A 26,814-nucleotide genomic window follows, 5' to 3' on the forward strand; every position below is an offset into this window, starting at 1 on the left:
AAACTCAAAGAAAGGAAATTATTCTGAGAGACACAAAACTTTACCGTGATTTTCAATGCAGTTCCTAAATATTATACAAACTCCAGTCACAGTTATAGGGCAACATTATTTCACTTTCAACAATAAACTACTGAATTAAGCATGGATTTGCCACAAAATTAAGAAAAACAGTTTTACAATGTTGGCAATGTTTCCATTTGGAGTGACCTTCCAGTGAAATAAAATTTCAAAGCTTTTTTAAAGACTGAATCTAATTTTGGAACCATTCTTTAAACCATTTTTGAAATTGTTGCAATGATTTTGGCCCTAACTTCCCACTTACTCTCCAAAGGTTGTTGCTGTAACAAATGAATTGGCTTCTATTGATTTTATATTCTTTGTAAGCCTGCTCATTTGCTTAACAAGGACACAGCCAGCTACCAGTATCGATGCTACGGGGTACAAAAGGGTCACTATGTTCAGAAAGAAGTGGGGGGGGGGAACAAACAGGCAAAGCTTTACTTGCCTCAGGAAAGCATAACTCACAAATAAAAGGCAAATGAACATTTGAGGATTGCAGCATCTTTTAAAATCATGAATGTTGTAAATCAAGTTCATAGCTAATTATTGCACAAAAATAAACTTTAGCTAATTTTTATTCTTGCCATGAGTCGCCAGCCAAAACAGTACTGGGCAAATACATTTTTATTCCTATGAATTTTGTAACCAGTCTTTTCTTTCCCTCATTTTAGGAGTGATCCTAAACTTTTCAGGACACCTTCTCTGCAATTCACCCTAGATTAACAATTTGCTATGTTAAAAACTGCAGACATCAGACAACAGCCAAATCACTTCTGTGTTACAATGCTTTAGTTTACTGGCCTGCTGTGAAACCAGGGAACTGGTTCTGCACATCACTAAATCACTTATTAGAGTATTCAGCTAGTTGCTGACTTTGCTCAGAAAATATATTCCCTTCATGCTCTGATGCTCACTTCTCAACTCAAATATTTTCTCTTCTGATATTTTAGGAATCTTATTTTTTGCAGATATTTGGTACATAAAATGCCAGAATGAAAAACCAAAGCTAGAAGAGGAAACTCTGTATCCAACACCAATAATTTAAACTGTACAGCAGACAGAAACCATTTCCAATAATAACACAATCTGTTCCATGCCACATGTGCAGTCAGGTTTGCTTGGCTTGACGAGATTGGACTGTGAAACGTCACAGTCAAGACAGACAGCCTGGATCTACTACTCAGCTGTGGAGCTGAATACAAGAACAAAAATCAATAAGGACTGCAGGCCTGCTTTGATCAGTAAAATTCACGTCCAAATGCTTAAAAATAGTAAAATCAATGCGTTCAAACACAAAATTATGCATGATAAATATATTTCCTTAATTGACTTGGGGCCCACAGTACCATTTTAACTTTAAACATATCGATAAAGAGCAAAGACTAAAAATATTTACTGCAGAGTACAAGTCCAGGCAACAGGAAAACTGAATTTGCATTCATGGAGCATTTCTCAAATCATGTCAAAAATCAATAACCTGCTCATTGATGCTCTGTTTGGGTTTCATCAGGGCAACCCAATCCTGACCTCATTACAGCCTCCATTCGAACATGCACAGACAACTCAATTCAACAGCAAAGGTGGAAGTAATTGTTAAAAGCTAGCTGGATCCCAAGGGCAGAGTGTGATATTAAAGAACTCTGGCAAAAATGGCAGCAAACATGAATCAGGACAAATTCTCTAATGGTTGGAGGCATGCTGAGCTAAAAAGAAAGTGACTGTGGTGGATGATGGCCAGTCTCAGGCCCAGGAAACGGCTGAGGACTCCTAATCTTCAGCTGCTTCATCAGCGAACTTCCTTTCATCATAAGGTCAGAAGTGGGAATATTTCTCGATGAACACACAACAGTCAAGTCCCATTTGCAACTCCTTAAGACACTGAAGTAGTCTGTACCAATGTGCAGTAAGACCTGCCAAAATTCAGGTTTGGGCTGGTAGATCTCAGGTAATATTATTCCAGACATGTGGTATCACCATAGAGTCACAGAGCACGGAAACAGACCCTTTGGTCTACCTCATCCATCCCGACCAGACATTCTCAACTAATCTAGTCCCATTTGCCAGCACTTGGCCCAAATCCCTCTAAACCCATCCTATTCATATACCATCCAAATGCCTTCACTACTTCCTCTGGCAGCTCATTCCATACACGCACCATCTTCTGCGTGAAAAAGTTGGCCCTTAGGACCCTTTTAAATTTTTCCCCTGTCACCCTAAACCTATGTCTTCTAGCTTTGGACTTTCCCACCTCAGGGAAAAGACCTTGTTTATTTACCCTATCCATGCCCCTCATGATTTTATAAAACTCTAAAAGGTCATCCCACCCACCCCCAAGCCTCCAATGCTCCAGGGAAAACAGCTCCAACTTATTCAGTCACTTCCTAAAGCTCAAATCCTCCAACCCTGGCAACATCCTTGTAAATCTTTTCTGAACACTTTGGAAGTTTCACAACATCATTTCTATTGCTTTGGTTATAAATGAAGGACAAACGGTCAGCTCCAGGACATCTCTGCAGGGACTCCTCAGGGTAGTATCTTGGCCAAAGTATCATCAGCTATTCCATCAATGACCTTCCTTCCATCATAATGTCAGAAATGGGGATGTTCACTGATGATTACACAATGTCAAGCAGCATTTGTGACTCCTCAGATACTTAAATAGTCCATGTTCAAATGCAACAAGATCTGGACAATGTCCAGGCTTGGGTTGACAAGTAGCAAGTAACAATCACGCTAGACAAAAGCCAGGCGACGGCCTTCATCAATAAGAGACTAACCAACCTCAACCCCCTGATATTCAATAATGTTACCATCACTGAATCCCCTACTATCAACATCCTGGAGGGTTACCATTGACCAGAAACTTAACTGGACTCGCCACATAAACACAAGAACAGGTCAGAGGCTAGGAATTCTGCAATGAATTTAGAGGAGATTAGATTAGATTCCCTACAGTATGGAAACAGGCCAACGAGTCCATACCGACCCTCTGAAGAGCAACCCACCCAGACCCATTTCCCGCTGACTAATGCATCTAGCACTATGAACAATTTAGCATGGCCAATTCACCTGACCTGCTCATCTTTGGACTGTGGGAAGAAATCAGAACAGCTGGAGGAAACCCACAGGGAGAATGTGCAAATTCCACACAGACAGGAATCGAACCTGGGACCCTGATGCTGTGAGGCAGCAGTGCTCACCACTGAACCACCGTGCTGCCCCAAATACTGACCTCCTGACTCCCCAAATACTGCCCATCATCTACAAGGCACAGATCAGAAGTGTGATGGAATACTCCCCACTTGCCTGGGTGGATGCAGTCAAACAACACTGAAAAAGCTTGACATCATCCAGGATAAAGCAGCCCACTTGTTTGGCACTACATCTACAAGCATCCACTTCCTCCAGCATCCATACTCAATTGTACCAATATGTACTGCAGAAATTCATTAAAGATCCTTAGATAAAACCTTCCAAATCCATGACCATTTCCATCCAGAAGGATAGTAGAAGCAGACACATGGGAAGACCACCACCTTTAAGTTAACCTCCAAACCTCTCATCATCCTGACTTGGAAATAGGTTACCTTTCTTTCACTGTTGCTCGGCCTAAATCCTGGGATTCCCTCCCTCATTGTGTTGTGGGTCAACTCCCACCAGGTGGGCTGCAGCGGTTCCAGAAGACACTTAAGGGCACTTTCTTAGGGGCAATTAGGAATGGGCAATAAATGTTGGCCAGCCAGTAACACCCACATCCCGCAAAAGAATAAAGAAAATTTTAATATTGCAGTAGCAATTCCTAATTAGACAGCCACATGTTTCTTAGTATGCAATCTAAGATGATTACAATATTATTTGCCCTTTAAAATAATATACACCCTACTTGAGCCCTCTAAAACACATCTTCCCACAACATACATGCACCCAATATTTTCATCTTTTCTAACTTACTGGAATACATTTGTAATAGGGTTGGCAACCTCTCAATGCAAGTGACCACTCATCACATATGAGAAACATAGAAGGTAGATGTAAGAATAGACCATTTGACCCCTCAAGCCTGCCGTTACGATCATGGCTTAATGACCTAATGCCATCCTTCTCCCATATCCCTTGATCCCTTTATCTATAACAGTCATATCTAAAACCTTCTTGAAAACACAATGCTTGGGCCCCAATCACTTTCTGTGGTAGTGAATTCCATTGGCTCACCACCCTTCAGGAGAAGGGATTTAGAGTCATACAACGCAGAAACAGACCCTTTGGCCCAACTCATCCATGCCGACCAAGTTTCCTTACCTGATTTAGTCCCATGTGCTGCATTTGGCCCATATCCCTCTAACCCTTTCCTATTCATGTACCTCTCCAAATAGCTTTCAAATGTTGGAATTGTACTCACCTCTAGCACTTCCTCTAGCAGCTCATTCCAGATACAAATCACCTTCTGTGTGAAAAAGTTGCCCCTCAGGTTCCTTTTAAATCTTTCCCCTTTCACCTTAAGTCTACGCCCTACTGTGGGGAAAAGACCTTGGTTATTCACCTTATCTATGCCCCTTATGATTTTATAAATCTCTATAAGGGTCACCCATCAGCCTCCTATATTCCAGGGATAAAAGTCCCAGTCTATCCAATCTTGGTAACATCCTTGCAAATCCTTTTGCATCTTTGCAGTTTAATAGCATCCTTCCTAGAGCTGGGTGACCAGATTTGTATGCAATACTCCAAATGTGGCCTTACCAATGTCACGTAGAGCTGTATCTCAAGTCCCAACACCTGTAGTCAATCTTCTGACCAATGAAGGCAAGCGTATCAAGCACTTTCCTCATCACTCTGTCTACCTGTGATGTCACTTTCAAGGAACTATGTATCTGCACTGCTAGATCTCTCTGTTTGACAACATTCCCCAGAGCCCTACCATTAACTGCATGAGGCCTGCCTTGGTTTACCAAAATACAACAACTCACATTTATCTAAATTAAACTCCATCTGTCATTACTTGGCCATCCCAAAAGGTTTATCCCTTACCCCTAAACTATGACACCTAGTTCCGGACTCCCCACCATCAGGAATAACCTTCCTGACTTGACCAGTCTGATCCTGTTACAATTTTATAGTTTTCTGGGTGATTGCCCTTCATTCTTCTAAACTCTATTGAATATAAACCTAACCAACTCTCTCCTCATACCTCAGTCCTGCCATCTTAGGAATCAATCTGATCAACCTTCACTTAATTCTCTCTATAGCAAGAGCATCCTTCCTCAGAAAATGAGATCAAAAGTGTATCCAGTATTTTAGGTGTGACCTCAATGTCCTGCATAACTTCAGCAACACATCTTTGTTCCTTGTTACTGTATTCAAATCCTTTTGCTATGAAGTCTAACATACAGTTTGCCTTCTTCACTGCCCACTGCCCCTGCACACTTACTTTCAGTGACTGATGTAAGAGGATACCCTGCTCACATTGAACACTCCCCTCTCTCAATTTACAACCAGCCATTCAAATAATAATCTTCCTTCCTACTTTTGCTACCAAAGTGGATAATCTCACATTTATCCACATCATTTTTTCTATTTCAAAAATATACTTTATTCATAAAATAATTTGATGGTCTGCACAGTTGGACATACCATACATATGTAAACATTCCATTTCTTTGCATACCGAAACAGAGTATTCATTCCTATTTACAGGTCTGTATGATTCCATTTTTAGCTGAGGCCTCAGCAGAGCCCAAATGACTGGGCCCCCTGTTCTTCTTAGGCAGGCAGACGTTACACAGTGGTCTTTCCCCACCACGCCTTGGCGGCAGCTGCCCCAAGCTTCATCGCGTCCCTCAACACGTAGTCCTGGACCTTGGCATGTGCCAGTCTGCAACACTCAGTCAGGGTCAACTCCTTCAGCTGGAAGTTCAACAGGTTTAGGACCGCCCAGAGAATGTCCTTCACCGAGTTGATGATCCTCCAGGCACAGTTGATGTTCGTCTCGGTGCGCGTTCCGGGGAACAGACAGTAGAGCACGGAGTTCCCGCGTCACAGCGCTGCTCGGGACGAACCTAGACAAACACCACTGCATTCCTCTCCAGACTTCTTCTGCATAGGCACATTCCAGAAGGTGGTGTGTGACGGTCTCGATCCCCCACGCAGCCGCTTCGAGGGCAGCGTGCGGTGTGGCTGAGAGCCCAGGCGTGCATAAAGGATCTCACAGGCAGAGCCGTTCTCACTACCAGCCAAGCCATGCCTTGGTGCTTGTTGGAAAGTTCTGGCAATGAGGCATTCTGCCAAGTGGCTTTAACAGTCTGCTCAGGGAACCGCTCAATAGGATCCGCCCTCTCCTTTTCCTGAAGGGTCTCAAGGACACTACATGCTGACCACTTCCTGATGGACTTGTGGTCAAAGATGTTTTTCTTCATAAACATCTCCACGAAGGACAGGTGATACGGAACGGTCCAACTACTTGAAGCGTCCCGCGGCAGCGAGGCCAGGCCTATCCTTCGCAACATCGGGGACAGGTAGAACCTCAGTAGACAGTGACACTTGGTGTTTGCGTACCGGGGATCCATGCACAGCTTGATGCAGGCACACACAACGGTGGCCATCAGGGTGAGGGTGGCATTGGGTATATTTTTTCCCCTGTAGGCCAGATCTTTGTACAGCGAGTCCCTTCAGACCCAGTCCATCTTTGACCTCCATATAAATTGGAAGATGGCCCGGGTGACTGCAGTGGCACAGGTTCTGGGAATAGGCCAGACCTGTGCCACGTATAACAGCAATGACAGTGCCTCACATCTGATGACCAGGTTTTTTCCCACGATGGAGAGCAACCGTAGCTTCCATCTGCCCAGATTCTGCCTCACTTTGCTGACCCGCTCCTCCCAAGACTTGGCGCATGCTCCAGCCCCCCCAAACCAAATACCCAGCACCTTCAGGTGGTCGGTCCTGATGGTGAAGGGGATCGAGGATTGGTCGGCCCAGTTCCCGAAGAGCATGGCCTCGCTCTTGCCTCTGTCCCCGAGGCCCGTTCGAACTGCTCACATATGCACATGAGTGCGCATGGACACCGGATCCGAGCAGAAAACAGTGACGTCATCCATGTACAGGAAGGCCTTGACCTGCAGGCTCCCGCTGCCAGGAATAGTCACCCCTCTCAGGCTCGCATCCTTCCTGATGGACTCGACAAATGGCTCTATGCCACACACAAACAAGGCAGGAGAGAGAGGACAGCCCTGCCTGACTCCAGATCTGAGTGTGAAGCTATCTGATTCCCACCCATTGATTGAGACTGCACTGACAATGTTGGTGTAGAGCAGTCTGATCCAATTTCAGATTCCCTCCCCAAAGCCCATTTTGGAGAGAATATCTCGTATATACCTGTGTGATATCCTGTCAAAGGCTCTTTCCTGGTCCAGGCTGATAGGCAAGTGTCCAACCCCCTGTCCTGCACGTAAGGGATCGTATCCCTGAGGAGTGCGAGACTCTCAGCGATCTTCCTGCCCGGTACGTCACAGGTTTGGTCAGGGTGAATCACCGACCCCATAGCAGACCTGACCCGGTTGGCAATTACCTTTGACAGAATTTTGTAATCCGCATTCAACAGTGAGATTGGTCTCCAATTTTTGAGCTCCTCCCTCTCCCTCTTCCGCTTGTAGATGAGGGTGATGATGCCTTTCCTCATGGACTCACTCATGGTACCTGCCCGAAGCATACTGACATACACCTCCAGCAGGTCCTGGCCAATCAAGTCCCACAGAGCTGAATAGAGCTCGACCGGTAAGCTGTCACTTCCGGGAGTTTTATTCTTTTCGAAGGAGTCGAGGGCCTTGGTCAGTTCATCCAGAAATAGCGGCTGGTCCAGCCTCTCCTGTGTACTGTCTCTAAGACCTCCGTGATAGAGGACAGGAATGACTGGGAGGCCGCTCTGTTGTTTGGCTTCGCATCATACAGACTGGCATAGGAGGATTTGCTGATCCTCATGACGTCAGCCTGAGATAATGTTATCGAACTATCTTCTTCCTTCTGGCTGCTGAGCATGGAGCTCTCTTTGTGCACCTTCCTGAAGAAGAAATGTGAGCACGTCTTGTCCTGCTCCATCGAGCGGACTCTGGACCGGAAGATTATCTTGGAGGCCTCCAAGGCAAAGAGCGAGGCTTGCTGGTCCTCCATGACATCGCCCCCATCATCTGCAACAGGAGCAGGTTCTGCATACTTTCCTGGAGCTGGGACAGTTTTCCCCGCCTCTCTCTTGCCTCCTGAACACCTTTGAGGATGAAGAACCTCTCGATATTCCCTTTTACTGTTTCCCACCAGTCCGCTGGGGACTCAAAGAGGTGCTTCACGGTTATCCAACCTGCGTAGTCCCTCTTGAGCTCCTCAATGTTTCCCGGGGTCAACAGCTTTGTGTTCAGCTTCCACGTTCCTTTACCAGCCCGCTGCTCGTCCTGTAGGTGACAGTCGGCCAGCAGGAGGCAGTGATCAGAGAAGAACACCGGCTTGACGTTGGTGGATCTGACTGAGTGTGTTTGGGACACAAACAGGTAATCTAGCCTTGAGCGGATAGACCCGTCTGCCTGTGACCAGGTGTATCTACGCTACGCTTCATCTGCAGGGGTGCTAAAGATGTCGTGCAGCTTGGCATCTTTTACCGGTGTCCAACAGGGCTCTGGACGTGGCGTCCAGTTTACTGTCCCCCCCGCAGGATCGTCCATCTGCATCAATGATACAGTTGAGGTCTTTGGCCAGAATGACCGGCCTGGACGTAGCCAGCAACAGTGGAAGCTGCTGCAGGACGGCCAATCGTCCACTCTTACCCACTGGGGCATACACATTAAACAAACAGTCTCAGGGACCATTCCTGTACATGATGTCGGTGACAAGGATGCGTCCGCCCCTCATCTCCTTAACCTCGGAGATGGTGAAGATGTGTCCTCGCAACAGGATACCCAGGCCGGAGGCATGGCTATCGTTGCCCCCCCGACCAAACTGACGGCCCATGGGCCCACAAGCTCGACCATCTCCTGTAGCTGCTGTGGTGTGGTACCCCACACCTGCAGAAACAGGACGTTTATCCACATGATACTGCATCTGCCATGCATTTCCCATTCATTCAGCCTGTCCAAATTACAATGCAAAATCCCTGCATCTTCCTTACACTTCAACCTTTCACTCAGCTTTTTGTCATCTGCAACTTTTGAGATATTATGTTTACTTCCTTCATTCTAAATCATTAACTTTATACTGTGAATAGCTGGGATCTTGGTACCAAATCCTGCAGTACCCCACTAGTTACTGCCTGCCATTCAGATAAAGACCTACCTATTCCTACTATTTGTTTCCTATCTGCTGACCAATTTTCTACCCATCTCTATACACTACTCTCAAACCCCTGCACTTTACGTTTACGCATTAGTCTCTTACATGAGACTTTGTCAAAAGCTTTATGAAAGGCCAAATAAACCAATCCACTGGCTCCCTTGATCAGCTGTACTGGTTACATCTTTGAAGAATTCCAGTAGATTTGTCAAGCATGATTTCCTTTTTCTAAATCCATGCTGACTCTGTCTGATTCTACCAATGTCTTCCATGCGCTCTGTTATAAGAGCCTTGGTAGTGGATTCTAGCATCTTCCCCACTACCTGGTCCATAATTCCCTCTTTCTACTTCCCTTTTTAAACAGCAGGTTTACATTAGCTATCTTCCAACGTGTAGAAAACGGAAAGAACTGGGGATGCTGGAAATCAGAAACAAAAACAGAAATTGCTGGAAAAACTCAACAGGTCTGGCAGCATCTATGGAGAGAAATCAGAGCTAACATTTTGGGTTGAGTGACCCTTCTTCAAAACTGAAGGTAGCTAGGAAAAAGTTTATATTTACACAAAAGATGAGGTGGGGGGAAAATGGGGGAGAGTAAATGATAGGTGGAGATAGAGCTGAGAGAGAGAGAAGCAGCTGAACAGACAAAAGGAGTGGTTAATGGTCAGTCTGGAGGAATGAATAGCTGCTGAAAGGAACTGACAATGGTTGTGTTTAGTAGCAGCCAATGTGATGGTCTGGTGGAAGTTGGGATAAGGGCATGACTTCAAACCTCAAAATTGTTGAATGTGATATTAAGTCCAAAAGCTGCAGGGTTTCTAAGTGGAAAATGAGGTGCTGTTCTTCCAGCGTGTGCTGACCTTCACTGCAGCAAGCCTGAGAGAGATGTTGGTGGATTGAAGTGACAGGCAACTGAAAGCTGGATCCAAAACATTAACTCTGATTTCTTTCCACAGCTGCTACCAGACATGCTGGACTTTTCCAGTAATTTCTGTTTTTGTTTCTGATTTCCAGCATCCACATTTCTTTCAGTTTTTAAAAGTAATGAATACACTTTTTAAAAGGTTTAACTTAACATTTACATTAACTGGATAACTTAGGGTTAAAAAAAACATGGATAGCTGATCTGGAGTTAAAAAAACACATTCAAGTTGCCAAGTCCTCAATTTGTGAAGTTGTCCCATTTCCAGATTTTTAAAATAGCATGGAACTGCATCACAGCTGACATCAATTAAACACAATCCTGGGGGATGGATGCCCCAGATTGCAGTAACATGGAATGATTCTGAATTACTTTTTATTTTAAAAGATTAGCAACCACGAGAAAATGGTTTCACTGGAGTTCCTTATATAATTTGTTTCCGCTAACTTTCATTGTACCTTCAATGCCACACACGTAGCACCAAGTTCTTTTGCAAAACTGCTGTCTACACAAATAATCCATCTGATGGCACTTAATATCAGAAATAATTTAAAGATTCTAACCGGATTGCATATTTTATTGAACTATGACAACTACATGGATCACAGGCTGTTAACTAAGAAAGAAACAAATGCTGCAAGTCTCAAAGCCAATTTTTGTTTACTTCAAATAAACCCTCCATCTCCTGCCCCAACAGGTTCTTTACTCAAAATGTATTTTCTGTCTTCTCCTGAATCTGGTAATATGCTCACAAGAGTGAATACTTTGGTACAGAAGTCCTTCCATGTCACCTCACCAATGATGGACAACTGATTTTTCAATCAAAGGAAGATGTAAAGGACTAATTTAGCACCTTTAATGGGCCCAAAGGCCGAGGCAATCCCACTACGGTTATCGGCATGCTCCAATTAATTATTTGCTAGATGATACAGATCTCCCTATTAAGGATGATGGCACATTCACAAGATCTGCCAACCAATTAGAGGGACAACAGCTCAGCAACCTCAGGAATGTTCCCAAGGTTGAGACCACTACCAGGACTGCAGTTGGAGGAGAATGACACAGTGATGGTTATGCACCCTCATAACTGAGAAACTGGAACCGGGGATACCAGCATCTATACGACTGATCCTGCGATATGGTAGATGTAGAGTGAGGGGTGAGGCTCAAAGTGGCGAGTTAGGGAGAAGATGGCACTCTTGTCACAAGGGCAGAGAACTATTCTATGGACCAAAGGTGCCAAAGAAGAGGAATAATAACCCAGCAGAGCCCAAAGAAACTTTCCCGATGCATTGGAGGTGTCATTCCACCATCCCTAGTTGACAAAAATTAACTGAGAGCGAGCCCAGATGGGAAACCACCATCAACTAATCACTGAAGAGGTTCAATCAGGCTCTTGGCTATCCATCTCCTTCATGCCACTAACAGACGAGCATGACTAGACAATGGAGTGTCCACCCACTGGTTTCACTAGCTACTTTACAGACCCTCTTACATTCCAGCCCATTTCCAGACTGCTGAACTCCAGCTCAATTATTTTGATTTTTTTTCAACAACTATTTTCTAATCAACCTGTTCAGAGATTTTTATTACATATCTTTTTCAAGTGAGACTTGAACCCAGGTTTCCCACATCAGATGCAGAGACACTACCACTGTGGCAAAAGAATCTGAATTGTTCTGTTCTTACATACTTCCTACATGGTTCAGTGTTCAATAATTAAGGGAAACTCTAACCAAGTTTCTTTTTTCTAATTGAAATCAATATTAGGGCCTCCGCTGTGGCTAATAGTTGAATCTCTTGCCAACTGCAAGTTAGTCAAATGATGTTTAATAAAAACTGCATTTATTTTTGAAATCACAGATGAACTTTACAGAATGGCAAGCAAATCAAAACTGTGGTCAAACATAAAACAACATTCTCAGTGAACACTTCTCTCAAGTATTTGTTGGAGAAGATGAATAACATTTTCTTAATAATCAAAGATAACGTAAATATTAGGATGCCCACAACACATTAAGAGCTAAAAAAAACTTAACATCTTATCTTTGGAAAAACAATTTTGCAGGAAAAAGAAACAAATTTTCTTTTTTAAATACTTCAAGACATTCCAGCTTAGCATGGATGCTAGCGCACACTATCCATGCAGCAACAGCTTAAAAGGTTTGTTACTCTTATAATTTTGACTATTTCCAAATAAATTCTTGTTCCCCATTGAGCAAGCAAGACAAAAATTGCATCTTAATTTTACTGAATTGAAATCAGCATCTACCAAAAAAACAGCCAGTGTACATTTCTAAACAATATTTTTATTGGATGCTTTAAAATTCTCATGCTGTCAGGAATATATGTAAGAAAGAATAAATTCTGATCAACACAACGTTGAACTATTTAGAAAAATGGAGAAAGCTAAATCACATATAACATACACAAGTCAAAATAGTGATCTCGAAGACTGTGACAAAAGGCCGACTAATAGTGAAACTCTGTTTAAAAACTCAAAAGAGAAGTCAGGCTGGGTGTGAAACAGGCAGCCAATTTGCTGTTAACTGTTTTTGACCTAGCCATAAAAGTTAAATTTGTAAATTCTTGTCCAGGAACATGGAGGTTTAACAACTTGCCCCAAAATCTGTGTAAAAGGCATATTTAAACAATCTTGGCAACTCCAAGTACAAATTCCTCTACAACTCCACTATTAGAAATACTTTTAAACACCTTACCACAGCAGAATCGACATTGCATCATGTAAAGAATGACTTGGGAAATTCACATCTTAACACATCACAGTTTAGCCTATGTTCACACACTGCATTAGCCAATAAAGGAACATTGCACAAATGAAGGATATCTGACAGATTTCAACTTACAAACGCTCTGGAACTAGATATTGATAAAATGATGGTAGATTTAAGCTTTTGTTCTCCCTTCAATTCAATCAAGCTAAATTGTGACAATTGGTTTGGTCCTAAACTAGTTTACCCACAGAAGCTGTACTACATCTAAATAGAAAATAATTAACCTTCAAAAAGAGGAGAGACATAATAACAGAACTCAGCTATTTTAATGAAATCCTCCTTTGTCCTGAGAATATTGAAAGATATATACTTTTACAGTTATACTGTGCTTTTCAACTGTAATTGGCCATTCATGGAACCTCTGAGGCTTTTCCCAGCCTAATGCTAAGTACAGCAACAAAATAACATATAGCATGTTATTACAGTCTTTATTTAGACTTAAATGAGTATGCTCTAATTCTAGATCTCAAATCAACATTTGCAACAGTTCAGAGGACTATGGTGTTCCATCAATAGCTCAGTGAGTTTATCCATAAATTAGCTAGGCCATAAAAATCTAAACAGTAACAAGGTTTCAATCTTCACTCTATTGTGTTGTATTGCAACTCCCCTCATTATTCTAGGTAAGGGAGACCCTGTTTCTGATCACACTTCAGATATTACTGATGGAAGAGTGCACCAGATGGGAAGAATTTGCATTTATATAGATCTGTCACAACCTCAGGATAGGCAAATATAGAATGAACAAACAACAGAGATAATTAACGAGAAAATTTGCTCTAATAATATTGGTCGAGGAATAAAAACTGGCCATGTTATCATGAAAAAGAATTACTCTTCACATAAGGCTTTGGGAGTTTTTGATCCAATTGGAAGTTCTGACATGGCCTCAGTGAAACATCACATCTGAATCAGAGCATCTCCAATACTGAAGACAGAATTGTGCTCAGCTGAGTTGCTCCACCCTTGAGCCAAATGGTTCCACCAATTTCCGTCAGTTATATAAACAATTTGGATGTGAATATAGGAGATATGGTTAATAAGTTTGCAGATGACACCAAAATTCATCGTGTCGTGGACAGAGAAGAAGATTATGTCAGAGTACAGTGGGACCTTGATCTGATGGGTCAATGGGCCGAGGAATGGCAAATGGAGTCTAATTTAGATAAACGTGACATGTTGCATTTTGGTAAGGCAAACCAGGACAGGACTTATACAATTAATGGTAGGGCCCTGAGGAGTTTTGCCGAACAAGCAGCCTAGGGGTGCAGGTGCATTGTTGCTTCAAAGTGGAGTCGCAGATAAACAGGGTGGTGAAGAAGGTGCTTGCCATGCTTGTCTTCATTGGTCAGAACTTAAGTATAGAAGTTGGAATGTCATGTTGCAGTTGTGTAGATGATTGGTGAGGCCACTTTTAGAATACTGTATACAATTCTGGTCACCCTTTAATAGGAAGAATGTTGTTAAACTTGAGAAGGCTTTCCCCCCCAGAGCGTTAGTGGCTGAGGGGTGATCTTATAGAAGTTTATAGAATCATGAGGGATGTGGATAGGGTGAAGAGCCAAAGTCTTTTTCTAGGGTGGGGGAAGTCCATGGGTTTAAGGCGAGAGGAGAAAGATTTAAAAAAGGACTTGGGGAGTAACTTTTTCATACAGAGGGTGGTGGGTATATGGAACAAGCTGCCAGAGGAGTTGGTGGAGTGGGTAGAATGGGTATAGGAATAGAAAGGGTTTAAGAGGGATATGGACTAAATGCCTGCAAATGGGACTAGGTCAGATTGGGATGCCTGGTTGGTGAAGGGTCTGTTTCCATGCTGTATGACTGTGTAAACAACCTACTTGCATTGATGAAATAATGCACTAATTTTAATCTTATTACTCACTTGGTGGAAACTAAGCTGAGAAATTTATCCCCTTTACATGCCACCCTCTTCCTCTTTCAAATGGCAAAAGACAAGCATGCCACCTCAGAGCCATGTCTGCCAATCACTGTTGACAGGTGACCTCACATACTACTTATTTCTAATTTATCATCCAACTTGACCATCCTCTAAAAGAAAAATCTAGAGTCATGTTTGTGTCACGTTTGAACTGCAATTTAACTTCAACCTTTATAAAACAACTTCTCTTACTATGTATTCGTTTTAAAACAAAAAGTGGAGAATACAATTTTTAACTACCAATTTTACAATTTCTCAAAGTTTCACAGAAGAATGATTAAGACATTTAACTACACAACAAGCATAAATGGAAATGGCTACACTCATAACAGTAACTCTAAGGACAGTACAATCATAACTGGAAACCATAATACCTTGGGGAAAGTGGTGGAGATAAAGGCATCTGTTGCCCCTCATACTGCTGCACCATTGCCCGAACACTCCAGGTATGACTTCCAACTTCATCCTCAAAGCTACAGAAAGAAATAAAACAGTCACACTGTACTTCAGTGGAAATCTTATCAGGGAAGTTAATGCAATTTCTTATACATCTCCAAATTTCAGAAATGATGGCATCTTACAAGTCTATTTTCTTGGTATCCAGGAAAAACACTAACTTGCAAATAATTCATGGCAGAATCGTGTAGGGGGTCTGAGTGATATGGATTGTAAAGAGATTTGTGGTAGAATTGGATAGAACATAGAACATTACAGCGCAGGACAGACCTTTTGGCCCTCAATGTTGCACCGACCTGTGGAACCAAGCTGAAGGCCATCTAACCTATTCCATTCTCGTCAATATAGGGAAAAATGAGGACTGCAGATGCTGGAGATCAGAGTCTAGATTAGAGTGGTGCTGGAAAAGCACAGCTGGTCAGGCAGCATCCGAGGAGCAGGAAAATCGATGTTTCGGGCAAAAGCCCTTCATCAGGAAGGAATCCTGATGAAGAGCTTTTGCCCGAAACATCGATTTTCCTGCACTCTCGTCCATTGCCCATCCAACGACCATTTAAATGCCCTTAAAGTTGGCAAGTCTACTACTGTTGCAGGCAGTGCATTCCATGCCCCCACTATTCTGAGTAAAGAAACTACCTCTGACATCTGTCCTATATCTATCACCCCTCAGTTTAAAGCTATGTCCGTTTATGCTAGCTATCACAGTCTGAGGGAAAAGGCTCTCACTGTTCAACCTATCTAACCCTCTGATTAGATGTCTTAATTAAGTTGCCTCTCAACCTTCTCCTGTCTAACGAAAACAGCCTCAAGTTCCTCAGCCTTTCCTCGTAAGACCTTCCCTCCATAACAGGCAATATCCCTGATGAATCTCTGCTACAGAGGCACTGCTATTAGATTAGATTAAATCTCCTCTGAACCCTTTCCAAAGCTTCCACATCCTTCCTAAATGACCAAACGTGTATGCTATTCTCCAACTGTGGTGGCACCAGAGTTTTGTAAAGCTGCAGCATGATCTCATGGCTCCGAAACTCAATCCCTCTAACAACAAAGCTAACACATATATACCTTCTTAACAACCCTATCAACTTGGTGGCAACTTTCAATTTGGTGTTCTTGTACCTGGACACTGAGATCTCTCTGCTCATCTACACTACAAAGAATCTGAGCATTAGCCCAGTACTCGGCATTCCTGTTACTTCTCCCAAAGTGAATCACCTCAGACTTTTCCGCATTTTCCACCTCCCAGCCCAACTCTGTAGCTTACCTATGTCTCTCTGTAACCTTCGTCACTATCCACAACTCTACCAACTTTAGTATCATCCGCAAATTTACTAACCCATCCTTCTATGTCCTCAGCCAGGTCATTTATATAAATGACAAACAACACTGGATCCAAAACAGATCCTTGCGTACCCCACTAATAACTGAACTTCAGGATGAACATTTCCCTCAATCACCAACTGCTGTCTTCTTTCAGCTAGCCAATTTCTGATCCAAACCACTAAATACCCTCAATCCCATGCCTCTGTATTTTGTGCAATAGTGTACCATGGGGAACCTTACCAAACATGTTACTGAAACCCATATACATCATATCGACCACTTTACCCTCATCCACCTGTTTGGTCACCTTCTCAAAAAAACACAATTAGGTTTGAGAGGCATGACCTACCCTCCACAAAACAATGTCGACTATCCCTAATCAATTTATTCCTCTTTAGAGGATTATAAACCCTATCTCCTATAACCCTTTACCCACAACCGTAAGGCTCACAGGTCTATAATTTGCACGGTTGTCTCTACTCCCCTTCTTAAATAGGGAACATTTGCTATCATCCAGTCTTCTGGCACTATTCCTGTAGATAATGATGACATAAAGATCAAAGCCAAAGGCTTGGCAATCTCCACCCTGGCTTCCCAGAGAATCCTAGGATAAATCCCATCTGGCCCAGAGATCTTATTTTTTTTACATTTTCCAGAATTGCTAAGACCTCCTCCTTGTGCACCTCATCCCATCTAATCTAGTAGCCTGTATTTCAGTATTCACCTCGACCACTGTCTTTTCCTAGTGTGGATACTAATCAAAAGTGTTCATTTAGTACTTCTCCTATCTCCTCTGACTCCACTCACAACTTCCCACTACTATTCTTGATTGGCCCGAATCTTATTCTAGTCATTTTTTTATTCTTGATATAGCTATAAAAAAGCCTTGGTGTTTTCCTTGATCCTATCTGCCAATGACTTCTCATGTCCCCTTCTGGCTCTTCTTCATGCTCTCTTTAGATCTTTCCTGTTAACTTGTAACTCTCAAGTGCCCTAACTGAACCATCACATCTCATCCTAACATAAGCCTTCCTCTTGACAAGAGATTCAACTTGCTTCATAAAGACTCCCTTAGATAAGAAGTCAGAGACAGCCATATCTATATCCAAAGCATCTCACACCATCTTTTATGCTGCTCACAAGCAGTGGGACAAGTTTCTTATTCGACTGCAGCAAGTTGGCAAATAAAGGGAATAACTGCTTGATAAGTGCCATGTTGATGACCCAACTCATCTCATTAACATTCAGCTTTATATTGGCGAAACTCACCAAACAAGCTCAACTTTGGAGGAAACCTGTTATGGAAGCCAAGCCAAGTATCTGGAGTTTTAGCTCACTGCTTGCTCCAAGTGACCTCAGAGTTGAGTCTGATCAAACTGCATCTCAGGGTGTGATTTACAGGCGCCACTCACTTGCCTCCCTTGTCCATAGATATTGGCATTGCCTGTGATGAGCAGGTAGCCCAGAGTATTTCCAAACCAACTCCATTTCCTCGGAATGAGCAAGGCCTGGGAAATTGTGACTGAACTATGCAGGATGCTGGAGCAGGACTCGCAGGCTGCATGAGTGCAGTGTCATCCTCTCCTGACGGTTGTGAACTTGTGAACTGCAGCTCTGAAATTCTACTTGCTCCTTTCAAACAACAGATTGGCTGTGTGAATTTCAGTCCTGCTTCCATAAATGTATCAACATAGTGACCTAGACCATCGGAGCAAGAACACACTAGCTCATTTCAAGCAGTCTTCCAAGGAGCAGGACAAGGTTACTAGGGAGTTGGAAGCTGTCACTGTCTATGGCAGAGCTCAAAATGAACTTCAATGAACTTCAGCCTCTATTGGTTTCATTTGTGTTCAGTTTTTCATTCCATAAATAATAGCTCATGTTCGGATTTGTCTTTTATTATTTATTCGTGAGATGAGAGTATCATTGACTGGGCCAGCATTTATTGTAACCTCAAGTTATCCGAGAGAAGGTGATTGCTATATGATGTTCCCCTATTGGACAATGATAATATGTAGGTCTACAGTGGGGACTGGGGACAGGGTAGTGCTGATTTAAAGAGGGTGTTCCAAATAGGATGTAGCTACTAACAAGTAAAGTGTGTGGTTGTTAAACTGCTATCAAGGTGAGGGGAGATGATTGCATGTGCTAAGGTTTGTCAGTGATATTGGCTATCTGCTGTGGGCAATGTGAATTTGTGGCTGATATGCCATCGTATTGCTGGTGAACAGCATCACCGGATTGCCAACTATTGTGCAGGTGCAAGGGGTGCTGATCTTTTGGTGGTTACCTGATGATTGATGTGTTGGTCTAGGAACAGGAGATGTTGAGAAAGGGCTGGAATTTAACATGATAGATGCCACCACATTCCTGATGAAGGGCCTGCGCCCAAAATGTCAACTCTCCTGCTCTTCAGATGCTGCCTAACTCGCTATGCTTTTTTGACACTTCTCGACTCGGACTCTCCAACATCTGCAGTCCTTACTTTCTCCCAGATGCCAAGGCAAGTTTGGCAAGATATGGTGAGAAAGGCTTTGGGGTGGAAAACCCTCCAAAAATCTCTTCATCAGTTTGAATTGGCTAAAGAAATCTTCAAATTCAGCACTTGGTACTTAACTGGAATGTATATTAATTTTATAACAACCAGCAGAGGGCACTGAAGCAACAATTTCCTCTTCATATCCACTCTGCAAAATAGTGCTTCTAGTGAATTATTTGTCTGAAATGCTAAAATACTCTTTATTTACAGAGCATTTAGGGGTCAAAAATCAGCTGCTGTTACACTGGTGCTGTCCACACGTGCAAACAAATAAACAGACCTCAGTGAAGTCAACCACTGATATACATTTTGGGTATTTCAGATGTATCTTTTCCCAAGGCCTCAGGAGCACCAAGGGTACATGATAGGACACCAGTCCTTAAAATACCGATGGGCCCACACTGTGTGATTACACTTCCGTGGCTCAGGAATTCTCAAATAGTACTGGCAGCAAACCTGGGGTGCCCAAAGTACTTTCTTCAAACTATATGAAACTTGACCATATGTGAACATTTATTCCAAATGGATATTCAAAGGTGAAATAATTCTTGGCTGGTCACCTATCAACAACAGAAATGGGTTACTTAATAAGCCAAATGCACTGTATGTCAATCTTATTTGCCTTGCAACCTTGGGAGATGGTGCCCTGATCTTCACACATACAAGAATACAGACTGGCCTAATGCATATGCCAAATATGCTCAATGAATTGTTACAATGTGTTTATCAACACTATTGGTCACTTAAATATTAAAAAGCATTGACACTTTTTTTTTAAATGTCCACACAATTCGCAAAATGCATGGTGCAACAAAATAAAAACTGGAAGTTACTTGTATTTTCACATGATTGAATTTATTAAATGTATTATGAACAGATACACAAAAAAAAGACAAAACATTGGAGTTATTGAAGTCGTTCACCAAGCCAGTTCTTCTGCAAACATTTCGTAGCCTGGCTAGGTGACATCATCAGTGTGTCTTTAATAAGATATTGGTGGTCTGTCCTGCCCGGTATTCATATATCTCTGTTTGGTGCTACTTCTGGTTCTGTACCGGAGTGGTTTGTGTATGGGGATCCAGTTCAATGTGTCTATTGAGCAAGTTCTGGTTGGAGTGCCAGGCTTCAAGGAATTCTCTGGCATGTCTCTGTTTTGCCTGTGCTAGGATGACTACATTATCCCAGTTGAATTTGTGTCCTTCGTTATCTGTGTAACTGGAAATGTAGTTGTCGTGTCTGGCAATGGTGAACTGATGTTTGTGCACTCATAGGGTCAGTTTCTTCCTATTTGTCCTATGTAGTGTTTTTCACAGTCTTTGCAGGGTATCTTGGAAAGAACGTTTGTCCTGTTGGATGTAGGTGTCAGATCTTTAACCTTTGTGAGGAGCTGGTGAGAGGTGTTTACTGGTTTGTGGGCCAGTAAGTTTCCCAGGGCTGAGTAGTCAGGTCGTTCTCTCTGATATGTATTTGATATGTGGTATTGTCACTATAGTGTCCAATTGTGTATTGTTTTCTTTGGGTTTGAACTGTAAGTACCAGAGGATAGTGTTCTTGGGGTACCCATTTTGTTTAAATCCTATGAATAGGTGTTCCTGTTTTGCCTTCTGGAGTTCTTGGTTGCTGCGGTGTGTCCTTGCATGTTTAAATAATATCCTAATGCAGCTCCGTTTTTAGGTGCTGGGGTGGTTGTTGTTATAGTTCAGTATCTGGTAGATTGGTGGTCTTCCTGCACACACTGGTCTGGAGTTCCCCAGTAGGTGTGCGTTCCACTAATAAATCAAGGGAGGGCTTTGTTTTCCTCTTCTTTAGTGAACTTTATTCCAGTGAGGAAGTTAGATTAGATTCCCTACAGTCTGGAAACAAGTCCACACCAACCCTCCAAGGAGTAACCCACACCCTATCCTACACTTAACCCTGACTTGGCAATTTATCTTGGAGCTTTAGCATCTTTGGATGGTGGGAGGAAACCAGAGCACCCGCAGGAAACCCACACAGACATGGGAAGAATGTGCAAACTCCACACAGACAGTCGCCCGAGGTGGGAATCAAACCCGGGTCCCTTGGCACTGTGAACTAGCAGTGCTAACCACTGAGCCACCATGCCACACTGTTATTGATGTGGTGGTGGGTTTCTTCCAGTTGTGTATGTTTAATGATGACAAGGAAGTCATCTACATATCGAATCCAGCGCTTGGGTTGGCTGGTGGGGAGGGCTGTCCATTCTAAATGTTGCAATACTGCTTCTGCAATCAGTGCTGATATCAGGCACCCCACAGGTGTGGCGTCGATTTGTCTGTATACTTGTCCATTGAATGTAACGTGAGTTGTGAGGTATAGGTCTAGTAATTTTAATATCTGTCCTTGTTGATGTCATCGAGGCTTGGTCGATATCAATGATGTGAACAGTGCTGTTACATCAAATGAAATCATTATTTCATCCTCTTCTATTGTGGTGTTTCTGATAATGTTGGGGAACTCTTACAATGAGTGAATGGAGTGGTTGGAGTAGTGTATTAGGCGTTTTAGTCTTATTCGCAGCTCCTCTAGCCTGTAGATAGGCATCCCTGAGTTTGTATATTAGGTCTAAGAGAGGCTCCTGCATTGTGAACCTTGGATAGTCCATAGAATCAGGGTGTGTTGGATCCATTGGATTTCATCTTTTGTAGATCCGTTTTGCTGATGTTTCCTGTGCTGTGTAGTTACTTTAGGGTCATGGTAATCCTGTTCTTGAATTGTGGGGTTTGGTCTATCCCCACCTGTTGATAAGTAGCAGTATTACTGAGTAGTTCATTTCCTTTCTCTTTGTACTGGTCTCTATTGAGCATTACTGTCATCCTTCCCTTGTCTGCTGGGAGTGTCACTATGATTTGTCCATTTTGAGTTTCTCCAATACTTTCCTTTATTCTGTGGTGAGTGTGTTCCAGTTTCCTTTTCTGCTTAGGATTAGGGCTATCATTTACCGAAAAGGCAGAACAGGAACACCTATTCAGAGGATTTAAACCAATGGTACCCCAAGAGCAGTATCCTCCAGTACTTATGGGACAATCCCAAAGAAGGAAACATGACATGACTGGACACTATAGCGACCATACCATACATCAAAGACATATCAGAGAGAACTACCCAACTACTGAGAGCCCTGAGAATCTCAGTGGCCCTTAAACCAGAACACACCTTGCAGCAGCTCCTCACATAGGTTAAAAATCCAACACCCACATCCAACAAGATGAATGTTTTCGAAAAGATACCCTACAAAGACTTTGAAAAAACATTATGTAGGACAAACAGGAAGAAAACTGACCATATGAGTGCACAAACGTCAGCTCGCCACTGCCAGACACAATCAGCACTGTCTCATTTCCAACCAGACAGACAACAAAGGACACAAATTCAACTGGGATAATGTAATCATCCTAGCACAGGCAAAACAGAGAATTCCTTGAAGACTGGCATTCCGAATGGAACTCAATCAATTCAGATACAGAACCAGAAGAACCAACAAACAGAGATATAAATACCAGGCGGACAGATCACCAACACCTTATTAAATTTGCACTGATGATGCCATCTAGTGAGGCTACAAAATGTTTGCAGAAAAACACACTGGCTCAGCAAATGAATCCATGGCTCCATCCAGAACCCAAGCTACAAATCTTCAAGAATTCTAATCAACGATATTAGCATACAACCCCTAGCAGCTAATGGAAGCGTAGAGCAGTCTAAAATCTGAGAACAGATTCTGTCAGTTGTGTAATGATGCATTACAAAAATAAATAAGGACAGTCAATACATGACTGGATAAGGAGTGGAAGGTTTCTGCATAAATAACTATAGGCAAATATGAACGGTCTCCAAGTTTCCAATTATTCTTATTAATTTTAGATTGCAAGTCCAGCTTTCACTCATGCAGATATGCGTTTCAATATGTAACAAAATTAAACTGCTGGGAGAATAATGAAAGCAAGTTAACATACATGTGCAAAACGGAGCATAGAGTTAGGCCTGCTTTGCATTAAACATAAATAATCTTTTTTTTCCCAACTAATGTTTAAAATTCTTTTTGCTTCCTGTTTCACTGAACCTTTTGTTGGGCAATCACTTCCTGGTCCTCAGTGTATAGTATGAGCTCCAGGCACAATCACAAGTACCATCCCTTTGGATCTTGGTTATCACCAAGAACTCCAGGAAGGGTAAGAGAAGTAGGCAGCTAGTGCAGGAGTCTTTTGTGGGTATGCTGTTTTGGAAAATGTAGGGGTGATGGATTCTCAGGGGAATGTAGCACGAACAGCCAAGTTTCTAGTATTGAGACTGGCTCTAATGCAACGAGCGGTACGTCGGCTTCCAAGAGATCAATTGTGTTAGGGGATTCTCTAGTCCGAGGTACAGACAGACGTTTCTGTGGCCAGCAGAGAAAAAGTAAAATGGTGTGTTGTTTCCCTGGTGCCAGGATGAAGGATGTCTCAGAGAGGGTGCAGAATGTTCTCACGGGGGAGAGGAGGTCACTGTCCACAATGGAACCAACATTGTCAACCTTTTCCCTTCCATTCTGAAGGGAGGTTACAGAGAGTTAGGCAGAAATTTAAAAAGGAGGTCCTCAAGGGTAATAATATCTGGATTACTCGCAGTGCTATGAGGTAGTGAGGGTAGGAATAGGAGGATAGAGCAGATGAATGCATGGCTGAGGAGCTGGTGTATGGGAGAAGGATTCATATTTTTGGATCTCTTTTGGAATAGAAGTGACCTGTACAAGAAGGATGGATTGCACCTAAATTGGAAGGGGACTAATATACTGGTAGGGAAATTTGCTAGAACTGCTTGGAAGGATTTAAACTAGTAAGGTTGGTGGGAGGGGGACCCAGGGAGATAGTGACGAAAGAGATCGATCTGAGAACAGAAGTGAGTCAAACAGTCAGGGCAGGCAGGGACAAGGTAGGACTAATAAATTAAACTGCATTTATTTCGATGCAAGGGGCCTAACAGGGAAGGCAGATGAACTCAGGGCACAGTTAGCAACATGGGACTGAGATATTATAGCAATTACAGAAACATGGCTTAGGGATGGGCAGGACTGGCAGCTTAATGTTCCAGAATACAAATGCCACAGGAAAGGTAGAAAGGGAGGCAAGAGAGGAGAGGGAGTGGCATTTTTGATAAGGGATAGCATTACAGCTGTGCTGAGGGAGGATATTCCTGGAAATACATCCAGGGATGTTATTTGTGTGGAACTGAGAAATAAGAAAGGGATGATCACATTATTCGGATTGTATTATAGACCCCCCCCCCCAATAGTCAGAGGGAAATTGAGAAACAAACTTGGAAGGAGATCTCAGCTATCTGTAAGAATAATAAGGTAGTTTTGGTAGGGGATTTTAATTTTCCAAACATCTACTGGGACTGCCATAGTGTTAAAGATTCAGATGGAGAGGAATTTCTTAAGTGTATACAATACAATTTTCTGATTCAGTCTGTGGATGTACCGACTAGAGAAGGTGCAAAACTTGACCTACTCTTGGGAAATAAGGCAGGTCAAGTGACTGAGGTGTCAGTGGGGGAGCACTTTGGGGTCAGCGAACATAATTCTATTCATTTTAAAATAGTGATGGAAAAGGATAGACTACATCTAAAAGTTGAAGTTCTAAATTGGAGAAAGGCCAATTTTGACGGTATTAGGCAAGAACCTTTGAAAGCTGATTGGAAGCAGATGTTCGCAGGTAACGGGACAGCTATAAAATGGGAAGCCTTCAGAAATGAGATAACAAGAATCCAGAGAAAGTATATTCCTGTCAGAGTGAAAGGGACGGCTGGTAGGTATCGGGAATGCTGGATGACTAAAGACATTGAGGGTTTGGTTAAGAAAAAGAAGGAAGCATATGTCAGGTACAGACAGGATAGATCGAATGAATCCTTAGAAGAGTATAAAGAAAGTAGGAGTGTACTTAAGAGGTAAATCAGGAGGGCAAAATGGGGACATGAGATAGCTTTGACAAATAGAATTAAGGAGAATCCAAAGGGTTTTTACAAATATATTAAGGACAAAAGACTAACTAGGGAAAGAATAGAGCCCCTCAAAGATCAGCAAGGTGACCTTTGTATGGAGCCACAAAAAATGGGGGAGATACTAAATGAATATTTTGCATCCGTATTTACTGTGGAAAAGGATATGGACGATATAGACTGTAGGGAAATAGATGGTGACATCTTGCAAAATGTCCAGATTACAGAGGAGGAAGTGCTGAATGTCTTGAAACGGTTAAAGGTGGATAAATCCCCAGGACCTGATCAGGTGTACCCGAGAACTCTGTGGGAAGCTAGAGAAGTGATTGCTGGGCCTCTTGCTGAGATAGTCACACGTGAGTGCCGGAAGACTGGAAGTTGACAAATGTGGTGCCACTGTTTAAGAAGGGCGGTAAAGACAAGCCAGGGAACTATAGACCAGTGAGCCTGACCTTGGTGGTGGGCAAGTTGTTGGAGCAAATCCTGAGGGACAGGATATTTGGAAAGGCAAGGACTGATTAGGGATAGTCAACATGGCTTTGTGCATGGGAAATCATGTCTCACAAACTTGATTGAGTTTTCTGAAGAAGTAACAAAGAAGATTGATGAGGACAGAGCAGTAGATGTGATCTATATGGACTTCAGTAAGGTGTTCGACAAGGTTCCCCATGGGAGACTGATTAGCAAGGTTAAATCTCATGGACTACAGGGAGAATTAGCCATTTGGGTACAGAACTGGCTCAAAGGTAGAAGACAGAGGGTGGTGGTGGAGGGTTGTTTTTCAGACTGGAGGCCTGTGACCAGTGGAGTGCCACAAGGATCGGGGCTGGGCCCTCTACTTTTTGTCATTTACATAAATGATTTGGATGCGAGCATAAGAGGTACAGTTAGTAAGTTTGCAGATGACACCAAAATTGGAGGTGTAGTGAACAGATTAGAACAGGTTCTGGACCAGATGGGCCAATAGGTGAGAAGTGGCAGATGGAGTTTAATTCAGATAAATGCAAGGTGCTGCATTTTGGGAAAGCAAATCTTAGCAGGACTTATACACTTAATGGTAAGGTACTGGGGAATGTTGCTGAACAAAGAGACCTTGGAGTGCAGGTTCATATCTCTTTGAAAGTGGAGTCATAGGTAGATAGGATAGTGAAGGTGGCTTTTGGTATGCTTTCCTTTACTGATCAGAGTATTGAGTAAAGGATTTGGGAGGTCATGTTGCAGCTGTAAAGGACATTGGTTAGGCCACTGTTGAAATATTGTGTGCAATTCTGGTCTCCTTCCTATCGGAAGGATGTTGTGAAACTTGAAAGGGTTCAGAAAAGATTTACAAGGATGTTGCCAAGGTTGGAGGATCTGAGCTACAGGGAGAGGCTGAACAGGCTGGGGCTGTTTTCCCTGGAGCATCAGAGGCTGAGGTTTACAAAATTACAAGGGGCATGGATAGCATAAAGATAGAAAGTCTTTTCCCTGGGGTCGAGGA

At 42.7% G+C, this 26,814-nt stretch overlaps 1 protein-coding gene across 4 annotated transcripts in view; it reads right to left on the minus strand.

Annotated features, from left to right (window-relative positions):
* The window catches only part of LOC132829564 (dixin-like), a 142,667-nt gene that overhangs the window by 61,277 nt on the left and 54,576 nt on the right, over positions 1 to 26,814 (minus strand). For all 4 annotated transcript variants that reach the window (XM_060846810.1, XM_060846811.1, XM_060846809.1 and 1 more), the window contains one exon: positions 15,397 to 15,495. In XM_060846810.1, the coding sequence (XP_060702793.1) occupies positions 15,397 to 15,495 (99 nt within the window). The remainder of the gene's footprint in view (positions 1 to 15,396; positions 15,496 to 26,814) is intronic.

Source organism: Hemiscyllium ocellatum, chromosome 29, assembly GCF_020745735.1.
Source record: "Hemiscyllium ocellatum isolate sHemOce1 chromosome 29, sHemOce1.pat.X.cur, whole genome shotgun sequence".
In the NCBI taxonomy this organism is placed as follows: Eukaryota; Metazoa; Chordata; class Chondrichthyes; order Orectolobiformes; family Hemiscylliidae; genus Hemiscyllium; species Hemiscyllium ocellatum.